At 40.4% G+C, this 17,419-nt stretch overlaps 1 protein-coding gene across 2 annotated transcripts in view; it reads left to right on the top strand.

Annotated features, from left to right (window-relative positions):
- SLC12A6 (solute carrier family 12 member 6) overlaps window positions 1-17,419 on the top strand; it is a 76,188-nt gene that overhangs the window by 17,218 nt on the left and 41,551 nt on the right. For both annotated transcript variants that reach the window (XM_089687032.1, XM_089687033.1), the window contains 9 exons: window positions 2,966-3,010; window positions 3,094-3,182; window positions 4,622-4,744; window positions 4,841-4,987; window positions 5,078-5,132; window positions 5,342-5,472; window positions 12,868-13,109; window positions 16,940-17,154; window positions 17,247-17,405. In XM_089687032.1, the coding sequence (XP_089543158.1) occupies window positions 2,966-3,010; window positions 3,094-3,182; window positions 4,622-4,744; window positions 4,841-4,987; window positions 5,078-5,132; window positions 5,342-5,472; window positions 12,868-13,109; window positions 16,940-17,154; window positions 17,247-17,405 (1,206 nt within the window). The remainder of the gene's footprint in view (window positions 1-2,965; window positions 3,011-3,093; window positions 3,183-4,621; window positions 4,745-4,840; window positions 4,988-5,077; window positions 5,133-5,341; window positions 5,473-12,867; window positions 13,110-16,939; window positions 17,155-17,246; window positions 17,406-17,419) is intronic.

The raw sequence follows: 17,419 nt of genomic DNA, 5'->3' as shown, positions 1-17,419 counted from the left end.
GGATAAGTTCACCTGTTGTTGTTGTTGTTATTATTATTATTATACAGGATTTATATAGCGCCAACAGTTTGCTCAGCGCTTTACAATATAACGGGAGACAATACAGCAACAATACAGTTCAATACAAGAGGGAAAGGAGGGCCCTGCTCCTTGGAGCTTACAATCTAGGAGTATTATTATACAGGATTTATATAGCGCCAACAGTTTGCTCAGCGCTTTACAATATAACGGGAGACAATACAGTTCAATACAAGAGGGATAGGAGGGCCCTGCTCCTTGGAGCTTACAATCTAGGAGATAACATGTTATACCCATATTCAGGGTTACTGATGGTACCGATATAGCAACCCCCTTACTCCCCAAGGTCCTTGGCCTGACAGCAGGCCTAGGATCTTCTCCGCTATAACAATTTTTAAAAAATGTTGGCATGCAGGGCTCTGCCCACCCAGCTGCATCACTCATTCACAGAGTTCTGTAAATGGGAGAACTACAACTACCATAAGCCATTGCGGCTGACAGCTTGTAGTTCTCAATGAAGTACCAGGGCTGATGAGCGCTCTAGGTGGTTCATTGATTCTTCCTGTCATTTAATAACTGCGCGCCCATACGAGGTATGGGCAGGCAGCTACATTGAAAGTCTGCAGGAGCCTTGCATTACACCCATGATCATGGCTGCAATGCTCTGCAGGCTTCTATGAAAAAAAATTATAAATGCATATTTTTTTACCTGCGAAAGTGCATGTATTATTATTATTTTTTTTTTAAGGTGAACTTCCTTTAATGTCTTCTGTTCATGCATATTTAAGTTGTTCATGCATGGGTTGAAATTCAGCCAGTTTAGCAGGAACCGGCCAAATTTTAATCCATGTATGGGCACCCTAGTTGTACACAATTCGATCTAACGATCAACTTGTGTACAACCAGCCTGCCAGGTTTTTCTCAAATGACTACTGCCACCAGCAATATCTGGCAACAAAAATTAATTATTATATTCTGCCAGTAGGGAAGGTTCCCTGCGCTCCCCACCAACAGAACACAATAGCGCTGCTGGAGTACCCCATCAACACTGACTCTGTTGATTGGGGAATTGAGCAATTTTCTTTCCTTTCACCAATGTTGGAAGGAAAGAAAATTGAATAATCTATGGCCTGCCTAAGGATACTAAAGGCCCGCTCACACATAGTGCAGTGACTGTCATTTTTCCACATTGGATGACCCCAAGTCATTGCTAGGGCACATAGAGAACAATTATTTTCTATGTGACTGGTTCACACTGCAACACAGCCCAGAGGTACAGTGCAGTGAACTGTGATAAAATACAGATGTGCTGCATTTTATTGCAGCGTACAGGTAGGCACAGCATGTCACCACACAGCAGTGCAATGCACTGGACTGTTGTGCATTGATATGAATGGGGTGCCACTTTGTGCACTTCAAATAAAGCTGAAAAAAGGGAATTGTTTGATAAACTGAAATGCTCATCACACCCACCCCCTCACCATGGCTCATTGCAGCTGAATCTGACAGCTGCCTGAACACTAAACAGAGCATTGACATTAGTATGTATGTACAAATTGCCTATGCACATGTGTTACCACATTCTCCAAGCCATTTCAAGCTTGGGTAATTGCAGTTGCTGAGGAACAACATAAAAAAAAGAAAATCCTATGGGAAGGGGCCTCAAGCATATCAGCCATGGTGCAGGGTCCTCAATTCCCTCTTGTATTGAACTGTATTGTTGCTGTATTGTCTCCCACTATAATGTAAAGTGCTGAGCAAACCGTTGGCGCTATATAAATCCTGTATTATAATAATGGTGGCCCTGGGAGCTGGCCCCTAGAATCGATGAGTGTCAGATATGACTGAGTATATATATATGGAATGCTTTTTAATCAGAGTATAAACTGATTTAAACTCCTGGGATATTGATCTGGTAAGTTAAGTAGCAGAGGGGGTTGTTAATCAGCTTCAGCTGCTTTGGTGTTAATGAAATCAACAACAGGTGCACTAGATGGGGCAATAATGAGACGACCCCCAAAACAGGAAAGGTTTTACAGGTGGAGGCTACTAATTGTGTTTTCCCTACTCATCTTTTCTGACTGTTTTTCACTAGTTTTGCATTTGGCTAGGGTCAGTGTCACTACTGGTAGCATGAGGCGATACCTGGACCCTACAGAGGTTGCACAGGCAGTCCAACTCCTCCAGGATGGCACATCCATACGTGCCATTGCCAGAAGGTTTGCTGTGTCTTCCAGCACAGTCTCAAGAGCACAAGAGCATGGAGGAGATTCCAAGAGACAAGCAGTTACCCTAGGAGATTACATCTCTAGGGTTTACAGAGAATGGTCCGAAAAAGAGAAAATATCCAGTGAGCGGCAGTTGTGTGGATGAAAATGTTGTTGATGTAAGAGGAGAATGGGCAGACTGGTTTGAGATGATAGAAAGGCAGCAGTAATTCAAATAACCACTCATAACAACCAAGGTATGAAGAACATCATTTCTTGTATCAACGGTGCAGGCTGGTGGTAGTGTCATGGTGTGGGGGATATTTTTTTGGCATTAGCAAGTTGTACCTAAAAAAGTGGCCGGCGTGTGTGTATATAAGTATATATAAATATGTATGTATATGTATGTGTGTGTGTGTATATATATACATACATACACACGCATACAGGACTGATCTGACCGTAATTACAGTGTGCATAAAAAATACCACTAGATCCTGTTTACCTCTACTTATCAAATACCAATTGTCAATGACTGACTGATCATCTGATAAGTACCTCTATCTGTGTGACCAGGTTATTTTGCTCACATTATATGGTTGGCTTTAGGAGTGTATGGCTAAGTTCAGCATTATTTAACATTATATAAAAAACAGATATGACTTTTAATCAACATTACTAGATCATTGTAAAGTCTTCAAATACAAAGCTCATTTTAATTCTTTTGTTTTTCACAAAAGATCGAAGCCAGACATCCGTAACAGAGGAAAACAGCAAGCTTTTAGGTACCATTTTTGTTTGATTTAAAATTATATTATGTTCCATGAGACATGTGACAGTTGTCATTACTGAATACTGTCTTCTCCAGAGATTGACCGCAGGAAGAACTCTGCTCTCTACCAGAATCACAATGAAGATGGGGAAGATTCATATGACAGAAATCTGGCCTTGTTTGAGGTAAGAGAAAGGTGGTCACATTTAACAATTGCCAGTTTCAAGGCTTAGACAAAAAAATGAAAACACTACATGATTTGAAGGTGTGAAAGTGATGACATGTTTCACATTGAAAGTGGAAGTGATGTAACATTCTTTTGCTTGCGCTGTATGATGAGACACCTAGCCAAGGTGGGAAGCCTACTTTAGTCATTCAATGCGTGAGATGCTAGTCATAGGAAGACATGTCAGAGCTTACTGAGCTTCAAAGAGGGCATATTGTTGGTGCAGCTTAGCTGGAGCCTCTGTGACTGAAGTTGCCCAATTATTTGCCGTGTCGTGAGGTACAGTCTTCACGGGAATGAGATTGAGCTCTGCAGTCACTTTTGCAGCAGTTGTTTTCTTATTCTGGTTCACAATCTTGTCCAATGTCCTTTTGTCTCTTTCGGTCAGTTGACCATATCAACCGCGCTTATTCTTATCAGATGATGTTTTCCCGAAAACTCTATATGCCATCGTAACCTTTGATACTGTAACATGTTGTCACTTTCACACCTGCAAATCATGTAGTGTTTCCATTTTTTTGTCTGACCCCTGTATCTTAAAGTGACACATTTGAGATCATATTCTCTAGATCAGGGGTATCAAACTCCATTTCATCGCAGGCTGTATCAGCATTATGGTTGCCCTCAAAGGGCCGGTTGTTTCTGCAGGACTAGATGTCTAGAGCACCCAACCCCCCATTACATCAGATGTCAAGAATCCCACACCCTCCCTAACATCACCGTGCACCCCTTTGGGGGTAGAGCAGGAAAGCAGAAAGTGCAGAGTCTGGAGGAGGACCAGAGGAGGAGTGGAGTCTGCTGAGATGAGGGGATGCTGCATTGAGAGGTGCAGGATTTGGCAGAGGAGTTCCATTCTCCTCTCTGCTGCCGACTGCTGAGACAAGGTGGGGTTGGAGACAAGGAGGTACCTGCAGGAGAGGTGCAAGGGCCACATGAAATGGCCTGGAGGGCCGGATTCGGCCCATGGGCCTTGTGTTTGACACCTGTGCTCTAGATACTGTACAGTTTGTCTGTGCAGAATATAACATAACATCATGTAAGTCTGTGTAGAATATAACATAGCATACTGTATGTTCATGTGGAATATAACATAAGGAATGACCCTAGAATGAATGGTGGTCTTGGGATCTGTATTGTACACCCTTCTTTGAGATATTCTTTATATATTTATATTCTTTTATTGCTCAAAGGCTGCGATCCTTCCACTGATTTAGGAATAAGGGTTATTTATATCCCTGACTCAAAATCATAGCTTGTGTGTGTGGCCCTCAAAAATGAATTTTGTAACCTTCAATTGTATTTCAAGAGTGACAACTCTAGTTTGATTTTTTTTAAATGCGATATTCACTGCTGAATATAATGTACAAGATACATGTAGGTCTTTCTTTTTACATGCAGGAGGAGATGGACACAAGACCTAAAGTTTCATCGCTCTTGAACCGCCTGGCCAATTACACTAACCTCCCTCAAGGTGCAAGAGAACATGAGGAGGAGAGCGAGGGTAAAAAGAAGCCAACCAAGGTGAGGTGGTAAATGCAAATGATATTTCACTACATATCGGAGTTTACCTTGTCAGTACATTATATTCACTGCACCTATGTGTTTGTTTTTTATTAGGCACCTCGAATGGGAACGATTATGGGGGTGTACCTTCCGTGCTTACAAAACATTTTCGGTGTTATCTTGTTTCTTCGTCTCCCTTGGGTAGTGGGGACTGCTGGAGTACTACATGCTTTCTGCATTGTGTTTTCCTGCTGCTGCTGTGTGAGTAGTGTTGAAAAATGTCATATTCCTTGGATGTAATGGTTAATGTAGATACATGTGCAAAAACATAATGTAACTTTCTCTTTTCAGACAATGCTTACAGCAATTTCAATGAGTGCTATAGCGACCAATGGAGTAGTACCAGGTAAAGTCTCATTTTCATCAGGCTATGTTCTCTGCGGTCTTTTTTATGTCTTATGATTTTTATATACTGTTTTTCCTATTGTTACTAATTTCTTTGTTTGAGTTCAGACTCACTTTCACGTTTCTTTGTTATATCTGGAGAGTTCTAATGGTCTCCAGGTAATACAGTCTAATTCATATCACGGTTTTTTTTTTTCCCCCTTATATTAGCGGGTGGTTCATATTTTATGATTTCCCGGGCACTTGGCCCTGAATTTGGAGGTGCTGTTGGTCTCTGCTTCTACCTTGGAACAACGTTTGCCACTGCTATGTATATCCTTGGGGCAATTGAGATATTCCTGGTAAGATGTTATGACATATTCTGCAGACTGTAATTTTATTATGCTGTACTGGAAGTTAAATTTGTTTAAGCTGGCTATAGTGTCAGAAAGATCTAATCACCGTTGATGAAATTGCAGTTCTTTTTAACTTCACAGTTGTCTGAATTCTGGAGGTTGATCAAACTTCTGGTCAGCAGATTGCTTAGGTTTGCAAGTACTCAGCAGAAACTATATGTGATGCCTGGTGGATGGAAAGTGGTTGAAGCTAAAAATTGCCACATGTATGCATTATAGTGATTGGAAATCTGCTTACAGATAATAGAGAAAAGTGATACCCATCTGAATCTGCTGAGGGATTGGTCTGGATAGTATTTCTGCTGATTTTTCTCTCATCTTCCCTACAATTCTTATTTGCATAAGCAACTGACACTACAAGTTTGTCGAGAGCAGCATTTCACAGACTTGTCTTCAGGGCAGTAAGATCATGCCTGAATGGAATAACCAGCCTCTCAAGTGTTTGGGCACCTTTAGAAGATGTATCCAAGTTTGTCTTTCAGGACAAACAACAGTTCCAGTTACTTTGTAGTTTTATTATAATAGCTGAAGGTTTCACAACATTTTAACAAGTAAACATTAGATAAAGATTTGTTGGATTAGTCAAAAATATCTATGTTCCACTAGGTCAGTGGTGGGCAACCTTTTTTTTCAACTGAGCCAAATCTCGCCAAAACCATGATTGAAATTTATTTTGAGAGCCACATTTTTAAAACTGAAAATACATCTCCCATATAGTAATTCATCCCCCATAGTAATTCATCCCCCATATAGTAATTCACCCCCCATAGTGTAATTCATCCCCCATAGTAATTCATCCCCCATAGTAATTCATCCCCCATATAGTAATTCATCCCCCATCGTAATTCATCCCCCATAGTAATTCATCCCCCATATAGTAATTCATCCTCCATATAGTAATTCATCCCCCATAGTAATTCATCCCCCATATAGTAATTCATCCCCCATAGTAATTCATCCCCCATATAGTAATTCATCCCCCATAGTAATTCATCCCCCATATAGTAATTCATCCCCCATAGCAATTCATCCCCCGTATAGTATTTCATCCCTCGTATAGTATTTCATCCCCCGTATAGTATTTCATCCCTCATATAGTATTTCATCCCTCATATAGTATTTCATCCCCCATATAGTAATTCATCCCTCATATAGTATTTCATCCCTCATATAGTATTTCATCCCCCCATATAGTATTTCATCCCCCCATATAGTATTTCATCCCCCCATATAGTATTTCATCCCTCATATAATAATTCATCCCTCATATAGTATTTCATCCCTCATATAGTATTTCATCCCCCTATATAGTATTTCATCCCTCATATAGTATTTCATCCCTCATATAGTAATTCATCCCTCATATAGTATTTCATCCCTCATATAGTAATTCATCCCTCATATAGTATTTCATCCCTCATATAGTATTTCATCCCTCATATAGTAATTCATCCCTCATATAGTATTTCATCCCTCATATAGTATTTCATCCCCCCATATAGTAATTCATCCCTCATATAGTATTTCATCCCTCATATAGTAATTCATCCCTCATATAGTAATTCATCCCCCATATAGTAATTCATCCCTCATATAGTAATTCATCCCTCATATAGTATTTCATCCCCCCATATAGTATTTCATCCCCCCATATAGTATTTCATCCCCCCATATAGTATTTCATCCCCCATATAGTAATTCATCCCTCATAAAGTAATTCATCCCTCATATAGTATTTCATCCCCCCATATAGTAATTCATCCCTCATATAGTATTTCATCCCTCATATAGTATTTCACCCCCCACAGTACTATCCCCCCCCCCCCTTCTAGTAAGCCAAGTCCCCCGTGTCAATTCACTTACCTTTTGCGTTCCTCTCGCTGTCTTCCCGCGCCGTTCGGGTCTTCAGGGCGGACTGTGAGAGGAGCCTAGCTCCCCTCCCCTCACGTTCGGCACGCTGCCCCGCCTACACACATCCTGACAGCCACATCCGCGGGCCGGATTAAAAGGTCCGCGCGGACTTTTGGGGCTGCCAACCGAGAGGAGGCAGGGGAGCGGCCGACCGAGAGGAGGGAGGGGAGCAGGCGCCCGGCACACAGAAGAGCCGCATTAGAGTGGGTAAAGAGCCGCATGTGGCTCGCGAGCCGCGGCTTGCCGACCACTGCACTAGGTGAAAGAAAGTTGTTATACTGTATTTTGTCTTGTGTTTCCACTCTGTAGTGAAATACACTTAAATGTGAGCATTTATCAAATCCAAACATTCAGGTTACAGGTAGGGGCACACAGGAGGAATGCCTGAGGGCAGGTGGATTGTTTACACACATGCAACTGTCTTAAGGTGTCTATAGGGAAATTAAAGCTGACCATACACCTTGTATGACTTCTCTTGTTCAGCTTGAGCGTTGAAAGAAATAAAATCTAACAGATTCTTCCATCCATGCTAAATAGCACGAATGGGTGAATTTCCCACTATATTTATTGCATTCTGACAGCCAGTGCCAGCTGTCAGAATACCTGAACAGAGCTTGCATCTGATTGGATAATTTTCTGGCCGGGTTCTTTAATTATTCAAAGGATAGTGGAAAAAGGGGTGCCAATAGGCCAATCCATTGATCAAATTTTGGACAATTCACCAGAGACCAGCTGAAATTTGCTCAGTGTATGGCAAGCTTAGTGATTGTAAAGCTTCAGTTTTTATTTTACTAAAATAACAAACATGTTATGCTTACCTGCTCGGTGCAATGGTTTTGCACAGAGCAGCTTCGATCCTCATCTTCTTGGGTCCCCCGCTGGTTCCACCCCAGTGCCTCCAGAGCAAGCCACTTGCTCTGTGGGCACTCATGCTTGCTCGCTCCCAGGCTCTGCTCTCTGTGTCAGTATACACAGAACGGGGCTTGGCCCCACCCCCTGCTTCTTGTCGCTGGCACTGATTGAGAGCAGTGGGAACCAATGGCTACTGAAGCTATATTTGAGCCAATGAGAAGTGAGAGAGCCTGGATCAAGATCAGGCTAAGAGGTATTTATTTAGAGGGGCTTCAGGGGGAGCTGCACACAAACTTTTTTTTACTTTGCTGTATATAATGCAGTAAGGTAGAAAACCTTTTGTCTTAACCACTTTAAAAATGCTCACAGACCCCAGAGGGCAGCTGGATAGTAATAGTATTTTGTGCCGGAAATCCAACCGGATCTTGTCTTTGTCAGAGCAGGCTTGGCCATGGCGTGTTGCCAGGGACCAGAGAGGGCTTATAGACAAGATTGTAGGATGATGTGGCAGTAACTGCCTAGAAAGTGTAAACCGTCTCTAATGCTTATAGACACCTTAAAGTGGACCTTGTACACCATGCAAGCTCTGATTATTATTTTTTATTTATTTAATTATTTTTTAAGTGTGCCTCACTCCCCCTTTTCAAAAGTACTGATTTAAAGTGTAACATTTTCCCTAATAGATATTATACTTCTCTTTCCCCCAGCTTCTGTGATTCATGGGGTAATGTCATCATCCTACCAATGAGATGCCAGGAATTGTAGGTACTTGAGACAACAGTGCAGCTCAGCATTGGCAGCATATTTTAAGAGACATTTGGGTTTTACTTTACATGCCTTAGATCTCACTGTAAGGATGATGATGTCGCTCTCGCCTAGGTGCTGTGGGCAGAAGCTGGAGGAGAGGCGAGTTTAAATTATCTAACATTTTGTCCGCTTAAAGATGTTTTTTTTACATTTTTAATCCGTATTTTATCAAGAGGGAGGGGCACATTTAAAAAGTGGACCTTGCACTTAATTAAAAACAATGTGATTTCCATTGTAATGTGATTCTGTGCAACTCAAGTTTACTAGAGTAAACCAGGCCTTAGTTTGTGTTTTGTCTTTGTTCTGTTCTGTTTGTTCTTTCATGCTAATTGAGGATTCCTGGGTTGACTTAAATTAGGTGTATTGTGCTGGTTCTAGAGAATGGTTAATTAAGGTACATTATACATTGGGGTTTATTTACTAAAGGCAAATATACTGTGCTTTGCAAGTTGCCCCAGAGCTTAGTAAATGAGATAAAGCTTCACTTTGCAAAGAATACCCAATCACAATGAGGGAAAATTAAAAAAAACAAAACACGATTTTGTTTGCACATTGATTGGATCATAGAAATCAGCAGAACTCTCCCTCATTTCAGAGCTTCCCCACTGACCTAGAGAAACTGCACTTGCAGTGCACATACTATATGCCTTTAGTAAATCACCCTGGTGTATTTGTTTATCCATTGACCTCTTTTAAAGAGACAGATGGCTGTTCAGTTTAATTGTGTATTCACTTTCCATTTAAAACATTTAATAATGTATCCTTGATTTGTTTAAATATTATGCCTATATACAGTATATATTAGTTTTTGTGTAATTTCTTTTTCATTGCATGCACACCTGTGCCATTTGATGTCAACTAAAATCAAAGGCTGCAGCCATGGAATGCTTTCAGATGTAGTGTAGTTGTATATCTTTTCAGCATCCATGGCCCTCACTGTTGTCTGCTGATGTGTTGGGAAATTACCCTTTCAATAAAGAGGTCATGTAAGGTAACACCAATCTGTGTTAATGTTTATCCGGCTGGTACTGGCCTGGATGTGCAGATGACCAAGACTCAGAAATAAACTGTTTTAAGACAGGCTTATGATGAAATCTTTACCTTCCCCTGCCTATCCAGCTCCAGAAACTAGATAAAATCTAGACTCGTTCATGAAACTGTAGCTCCAGGCCAGGGGCGGACTGACCATTTGGAAACTCGGGCACTGCCCGAGGGCCTGGGGTCAGTAGGGGGCCCCATGAGATGCCCCTGGTACCTTTTTCATAGGCTTTTTTGAGTTTGGGAAAGGACACAGGGGCCCCATGATCCCCTATTCCCCGGGGGCCCCATGAGTTGTCAGTCCGCCCCTGTTCCAGGCTGTCATACAGCAACACTAAGAAGCTTTGGCCATGTGGTTTCTGCAGTGGGGGCAAAGGGATTCATTTCTTAACTTTTAGTATAATAATATATGTACCCCTTTTAGTAAAAATATGACTAGTAATAGAACAAGCTGTCACACAAAAGTAGCAAAACCGTTTTACCACTGACATTGTTTACATTGCTTGGGCTTTTATTCATTTATGTAAAACCTTTATCCCAAAAAGGAAAAAAAAAACCTTTTATTGCTTAAAAAGTGTTAGTTGGAGTTAGATTTTAATTTGTTAGTCACTTACTGGTGCAACTCGAAAAATTAGAATATCGTGCAAAAGTTCATTTATTTCAGTAATGCAACTTAAAAGGTGCTTTGATACAGCTCTTTGGAAACATCCAACTTCTTCTGCAATTACCTTTTGAGGCTTTCCCTCCTTATGGAGGGTGTCAATGATGGTGTCAGGTCAGCAGTCTTTCCCATGATTGTGATTCCTACTGAACCAGACTGAGAGACCATTTAAAGGCTCAGGAACCCTTTGCAGGTGTTATGGCATGATTAGCTGATTAGAGTGGGACACTTTGAGCCTAGAATATTGAACCTTTTCACAATATTCTCATTTTCTGAGATTGTGGATTTGGGGTTTTCATGAGCTGTAAGCCATAATCATCACAATTATGACAAATCCCGGCTTGAACTATCTTGCTTTGCATGTAATGAGTCTATCTCATATATTAGTTTCACCTTTTAAGTTGCATTACTGAAATAAATGAACTTTTGCACGATATTCTAGTTTTTCGAGTTTCACCTGTATGTAAAGTCCAGCTAAATTTATTAGTCTAACAAACACTCCCCGCTCCAAATAGCATTGCTGTCCAAGGGCAGCTCCATTTCTCCTTGATAGATAGGGGAACCACCTACAAGAGGAAATGTATTACTGGCCAGACCACCAGGTGAAAGATAAAAACTAATGCAGCTACCACTTCCTAGGATTATTTTATATATATATATATATATATATATATATATATATATATATATATATATATATATATATTATTTTTTTTTTTTTTTTTTTTTTTTTTTTTTTTTTTTTGGCGGGGTGTTATCATTTTAAGTGTTCCTAATACTGCCCCTCTAACTATTTAGCAATGATTTTGAAATCGTTATAGGTTGGTTTGTTTGTTTTAAAGGAAAAAGCCACTTTTTGCACAAAAATAGTAAATGCACATTTTTTTGCAGGTAAAAAAGGTGCATTTTATTATTTTTGTCTGCAGGAGCCTGTAAACCATTGCACCAGCCATCAGAAGATCATTGGTGCCATGTAGGTCTTCTTCAGACCTGTCAGTATATCTGCTTGTCCGTACGGGGCAGCGGTTAGCGGCTGCAGCATTGGGATATCTTACATGTTCTACCCTAATAACGTGTGGAACATGTAACATGTTCCCAAAGGTGAACTTATCTTTTAAGTTTCACTATCTTTCAATTAGATTACTAAATTTATTTTTCAAGTATTCAAAAAAGATAATGCCACACATGAGGTCCTACTCCTGACACCTCTTCGGCAGCATTCTGGAAGATCAATCATATTTTCATTTCATGCTCACTAAGCCTGTCTTTGACTCGAATAACAGAGACCATTTGTTTGCACATTGATTGCAATACAGAAAAAGTCTTTGATTTGATTTTGCTGCTGTGATTTACAGTTTTCTGCGCCTGCTCAGATGTGAACCTAACCTTGGGAGACATTTTTAGCATGTACAATATATTTTAAGGGCTTATGCACACTGGGTGTTTTTACAGCAGCTGTTTTTGGCTTTTGGCATTTTTTTTTTCTACAGCCAGTAAACTCTCCAGCTTGATATCCTATGTGTTCATGTCCAGGCTTTATTCAGCAATTTTTGGCCAGAGAGTTTTTTGGTTGGGAAATAAAAACAGAACTAGTGAGTTTCAAGAGGAGTTTTTTAGTTGTAAAAACGCTTTAACGCTGGTAAACACGGTAAAACGTGACAAACCAGCGATTTTGAGCCAGAACTTTTTTTGCGTGTAGAAAAAAGCTAAAAAAAATGATAATGTGGAAAAGCGTGGCTAAACAATAATGCAAAAACTCCAGAAAAACTTGCATTTTTAACGTGACTTAATACAGCTAACGCTACTGCCGGTTTTAAAACGCCCACTGTTCATGAGGCCTAAAGGTCAATGAGGGTAATATATCAAAACTGGAGCAGTCAGAATCTGGAGAATCTGTGCATAGCAACCAAATCAACTTCTATCTTTCATTTTAAAAGCTTAACTGAGCAAGTTGAAGCTAGAAGCTGGTTGGTTACCATGCACAGCTGCTCTAGTTTTAGTAAATTCCTGTGCAGTAACTGAAGTTATCCATTTACACATTGCATTTAGTGACCATTCATATTTCTCTGCAGGTGTACATTGCTCCTGATGCTGTAATTTTTAAAGGTGAAGGCGTGGCGGAGAACTCGGCAGCAATGCTGAATAACATGCGTGTTTATGGCACATTATTTCTCATTCTTATGTCTGTCATTGTTTTTGTGGGAGTACGCTATGTGAATAAGTTGGCATCACTCTTCCTGGCCTGCGTCGTACTGTCTATTCTCGCCATCTATGCAGGAGCACTTAAATCTGCCTTTGCTCCACCTGAATTCCCGTAAGTCTACAACCATCCTTCGTTAATGTTCAACAGAACTTGTCAATAAAAAAAGGCATAAATGAGCCAGATCAAGAAGCTGTAAACGTTGTTATTGTAGATTGTGCAGTGCTGTATTTTTTAACTGAAGGTGTATAGATTCAGTTTAACTGATTTTTATAACAAAAATCTGAAATCCATATTTTATTGATAGAATATTTCTATTACATTAAAATATACCTACTGAGACAAGGTTTCTTGCTCCATTTCAAACATAAGAGAGATGGTGCTCATCATAGTCTGACTTAAAAAATAAGAAAAAAAAAAATAAAGAATTATGTAAGCAAACCTAATTTGGCAAGTGTTTAGCAATTGAAGACCTTCATTAAACAGCAGAACAGTGACCTGTGACAAACATCTACATGCCAGCACAAAGTCCACAGCTGCACAAATGCTAAAAATCTGTTCAACTTTCCAGTAGCAGATGGTGTTCACTGTTATCTCCAAATAGTTTAAAGTGCACCTGTGCCCTGACTATGGACATTAAACAATTTACATAACAAGCAGTAAAATAGTTTTAAAAAGTGCCATCCCTGACCTCTCTAGATGCTTCTAGGGCTGATTCACACTGTGGAGTTGCATGCAACATTTTTGGGCAGCGTACCACAAATCACGTTAATGTGTTTCCATGTGTTACACTGCAACATGAGTCAGGCAAAAGCTGAAAAGTCACAGCAAAGACTCTAGCCAGTTATTGACCTTGGGGATATCCAGCAAACAAGAGGTTGTTTCTATTTCTGTTGGCGCTATATAAATACTGTATAATAATAATAATAATAATAATTTTGTTCAGCAGGTTTATTTCTTTTGTAGCTTTAGAGCCTCCTGATCATGTTTGCAGACTGCAGACCCCACTTTGAGTTCTGGGCTTTCCTGCTCCTCCTGGGAGCCCAGGACCATATTAAACAGTGTCGGGATGGCGAGCAGGAGGACATCCCGGAACGAACATTCCCTTCTGTCCTCTGTAGACTGTGAACATGGAATCTCTCAGCTCCGAGCCCCCTCTTGACAACAAAAGTAATGGTTAATGATAAAATGATGAGCTGTAAAGGCATTAAAGCATAGCCTATTGATTATTTGTGGTGCCATATTTTATGGCCATTTCACAGAGCACTCAGTGTTGGGGCTTGACATATATGGTATCCACATACCCAAAACAGACTGAATATCTAGATTTGGTAATAAGTTGTGTGAATTTCTTGCAACATAAAAATTGCAATGACCACCTTTTTATTCTACAGGGCCTCTGCTTTCAGAAAATATATAATGTTTTGGGTGTTTTCAATAATGTTATGGCCTAAAATACAGATATTAACACGTGCGAGAAAAATAAAAGCATTGCTTCCATAGAGAGCTGGTGGAGTGGGTTTGGCTTCTAACAGCTGAAAAACACCTGTTGGTTATTTACAGTACATTAGAGGGCTAACAGTCTGCTATGATCTGTAATCATGGAAAAAAATCTGAGCCTGTGTTGTTCACATTGAAATTTAATTTTCTCACAACGCAAGTAGGTACAGAGGTGACTGAGGACCTTAACTGCCTGTCCAGATTATGTACATACTTTATTGTGTATGATGTGGGCACAGGTTCACTTTAATATCAGTTGGCATTTACAGTGAAGGAAATAAGTATTTGATCCCCTGCTGATTTTGAATGTTTGCCCACTCACAAAGAAATGATCAGTCTAAAAATTGAATAGTAGGTGTATTGTACCACTGAGAGACAGAATAGCATAAAAAAATTCAAAAGAAATTCATGTCTAACAAATGATGCACTGATTTGCATGTTCATGAGGGAAATAAGTATTTGATCCCCTATCATTCAGCAGGATTTCTGGCTACCAGGTGTCTTTCATACAGGTAACAAGCTGAGATTAGAAGCAGTCTCTTAAAGGGAGTGCTGCTAATCTTGTTTTGTTACCTGTATAAAAGACACCTGTCCACAGGAGCAATCAAACAATCAGATTCCAAACTCTCCACCATGGCAAAGACCAAAGAGCTGTCCAAGGATGTCAGGGACGAGATTGTAGACCTACACAAGGCTGGACTGGGCTACAAAACTATCACCAAGCAGCTTGGTGAGAAGGTGACAACAGCTGGTGCAATCATTCGCAAATGGAAGAAACACAAAACAACTGTCAGTCTCCCTAGATCAGGTGCACCATGCAAGATCTCGTGGAGTGTCAATGACCATGAGAACAGTGAGGAATCATCCCAGAACTACACGTGAGGTTCTTGTCAATGATCTCCAGGCAGCTGGGACTACAGTCCCCAAGAAAACAATTGATAACACACTACGCTGATAAGGACTGAAATCCTGCAGTTCCCGCAAGGTCCCTCTGCTCAAGAAAGCACATGTCCAGGCCTGTCTGAAGTTTGCCCCTGAACATCTGAATGATGCAAAGGAGGACTGGTTGAAAGTGCTGTGGTCAGATGAGACCAATATCGAGCTATTTGGCATCAACTCAACTCGTGTTTGGAGGAGGAGGAATGCTGCCTGTGACCCCAAGAACACCATCCCAACTGTCACACGTGGTGGAAACATTCTGTTTTGTGGGTGTTTTTCTGCTAAGTGGACAGGACAACTGCACCGCATCAAAGGGACGATGGACGGGGCAATGTACCGTCAAATCTTGGGTGAGAACCTTCTTCCCTCAGCCAGGGCATTGAAAATGGGTTGTGGATGGGTGTTCCAGTATGACAATGACCCAAAACACACGGCCAAGGAAACAAAGGAGTGGCTCAAGAAGAAGTACATTAAGGTCCTGGAGTGAAAATCTGTGGAGGGAGCTGAAAGTTCGAGTTGCCAAACGTCAGCCCACAAAACCTTAATGACTTGGAGAGGATGTGCCAAGAGGAGTGGGCCAAAATCCCTCCTGAGATGTGTGCAAACCTGGTGGCCAACTACAGGAAACATCTGACCTCTGTGATTGCCAACAAGGGATTTGCCACCAAGTACTAAGTCATGTTTTGTGAAGGGGATCAAATACTTATTTCCCTCATGAACATGCAAATCGGTTCATAATTTGTTAGACATGCATTTCTTTTGAATTTTTTGATGCTTTTCCTTCTCTCAGTGTTACAATACACCTACCATTCAATTTTTAGACTGATCATTTCTTTGTGAGTGGGCAAACATTCAAAATCAGCAGGGGATCAAATACTTATTTCCTTTACTGTAGTGATACATACATTAATATCCATACTTCTATAAAGTGCATTTTGTGTAGGTTTTTACAGTTTTTAGGAAGATATTAAAATATATTTTTCTTTTTAGATGAGTTGTATTGTTTTCAATAATGTTGCACTCAAAAAGGGCTGGTTTACAGGAATTATTTATTAGCTCAGCTTAAAAAAACTATGTAAATTTGGAATACATTATCAGGTTTTTTAATTTTTGTTTTCTAGGCTAGCATAAAAATGATTCCTTAGGGCTAGGATCACACTACCATGATCTGATTTTCATTAAGAATGTAGTGTAACTTGGATGTGGTTTGCATATTCTGTGGGGCCAAAATTACACTGGAATCACAACAAAGTAGCCCACAAACCCTTTTCAAAATAATTCCATACTGAGTTGCATTGATGTGAACTGGTAGCATTAAAAACAATGTGATCTCCATTGTTATGCACTTCTCTGTGACTCAAGTCACATCTGAAATTGCACTAGTGTGAATGGAGACTTGGGAAACAGCCCTAGTATATATTTAGACTTTAGAGAGAGGAATGTGTCTGCCAGGCAGGAGAGAATGTGCACAGCTGTAAACTTGTCTTTCTTTCTCTCCTATACAGCGTCTGTCTGCTTGGGAACCGTACACTGTCTAGGCTAGGGTTTAGCACCTGTGCCAAGACAGTGCAGAAGGACAACTTAACTTCAGTGTCTGACTTGTGGGATATGTTCTGTCATCCTCTTGGGCTTCTAAATGCTACATGTGATGAATACTTTTTCCATAATAATGTTACAGAAATACAAGGCATTCCAGGTCTGAGCAGTGGCATCCTATCTGGTAATTAGCATTGCTTTGTTACCCCTACTTTTTTATTGTGTGCTATGGGATGCCATGTTGATCAGTTTTTCTGTTTTCTCACTCTGTGTCAGAGAACCTATGGAGCAATTACCTCCAGAAAGGAGAGATCATAGAAAAGGCTTCTTTAGCTTCATCTGAAGCGGTTGGGTCCCTCTCCCATGATTATGTTATGGCTGATATTACAACATCGTTCACCCTCCTTGTTGGCATTTTTTTCCCATCAGTTACAGGTATTGTTCAGACA

Source organism: Staurois parvus, unplaced genomic scaffold (genome assembly GCF_062004578.1).
Source record: "Staurois parvus isolate SC_StPar_1 unplaced genomic scaffold, SC_StPar_1.0 ptg000415l, whole genome shotgun sequence".
In the NCBI taxonomy this organism is placed as follows: domain Eukaryota; kingdom Metazoa; phylum Chordata; class Amphibia; order Anura; family Ranidae; genus Staurois; species Staurois parvus.
The sequence above is the reverse complement of the archived record's forward strand: the minus strand, read 5'-3'. Positions and strand labels throughout refer to the sequence as shown.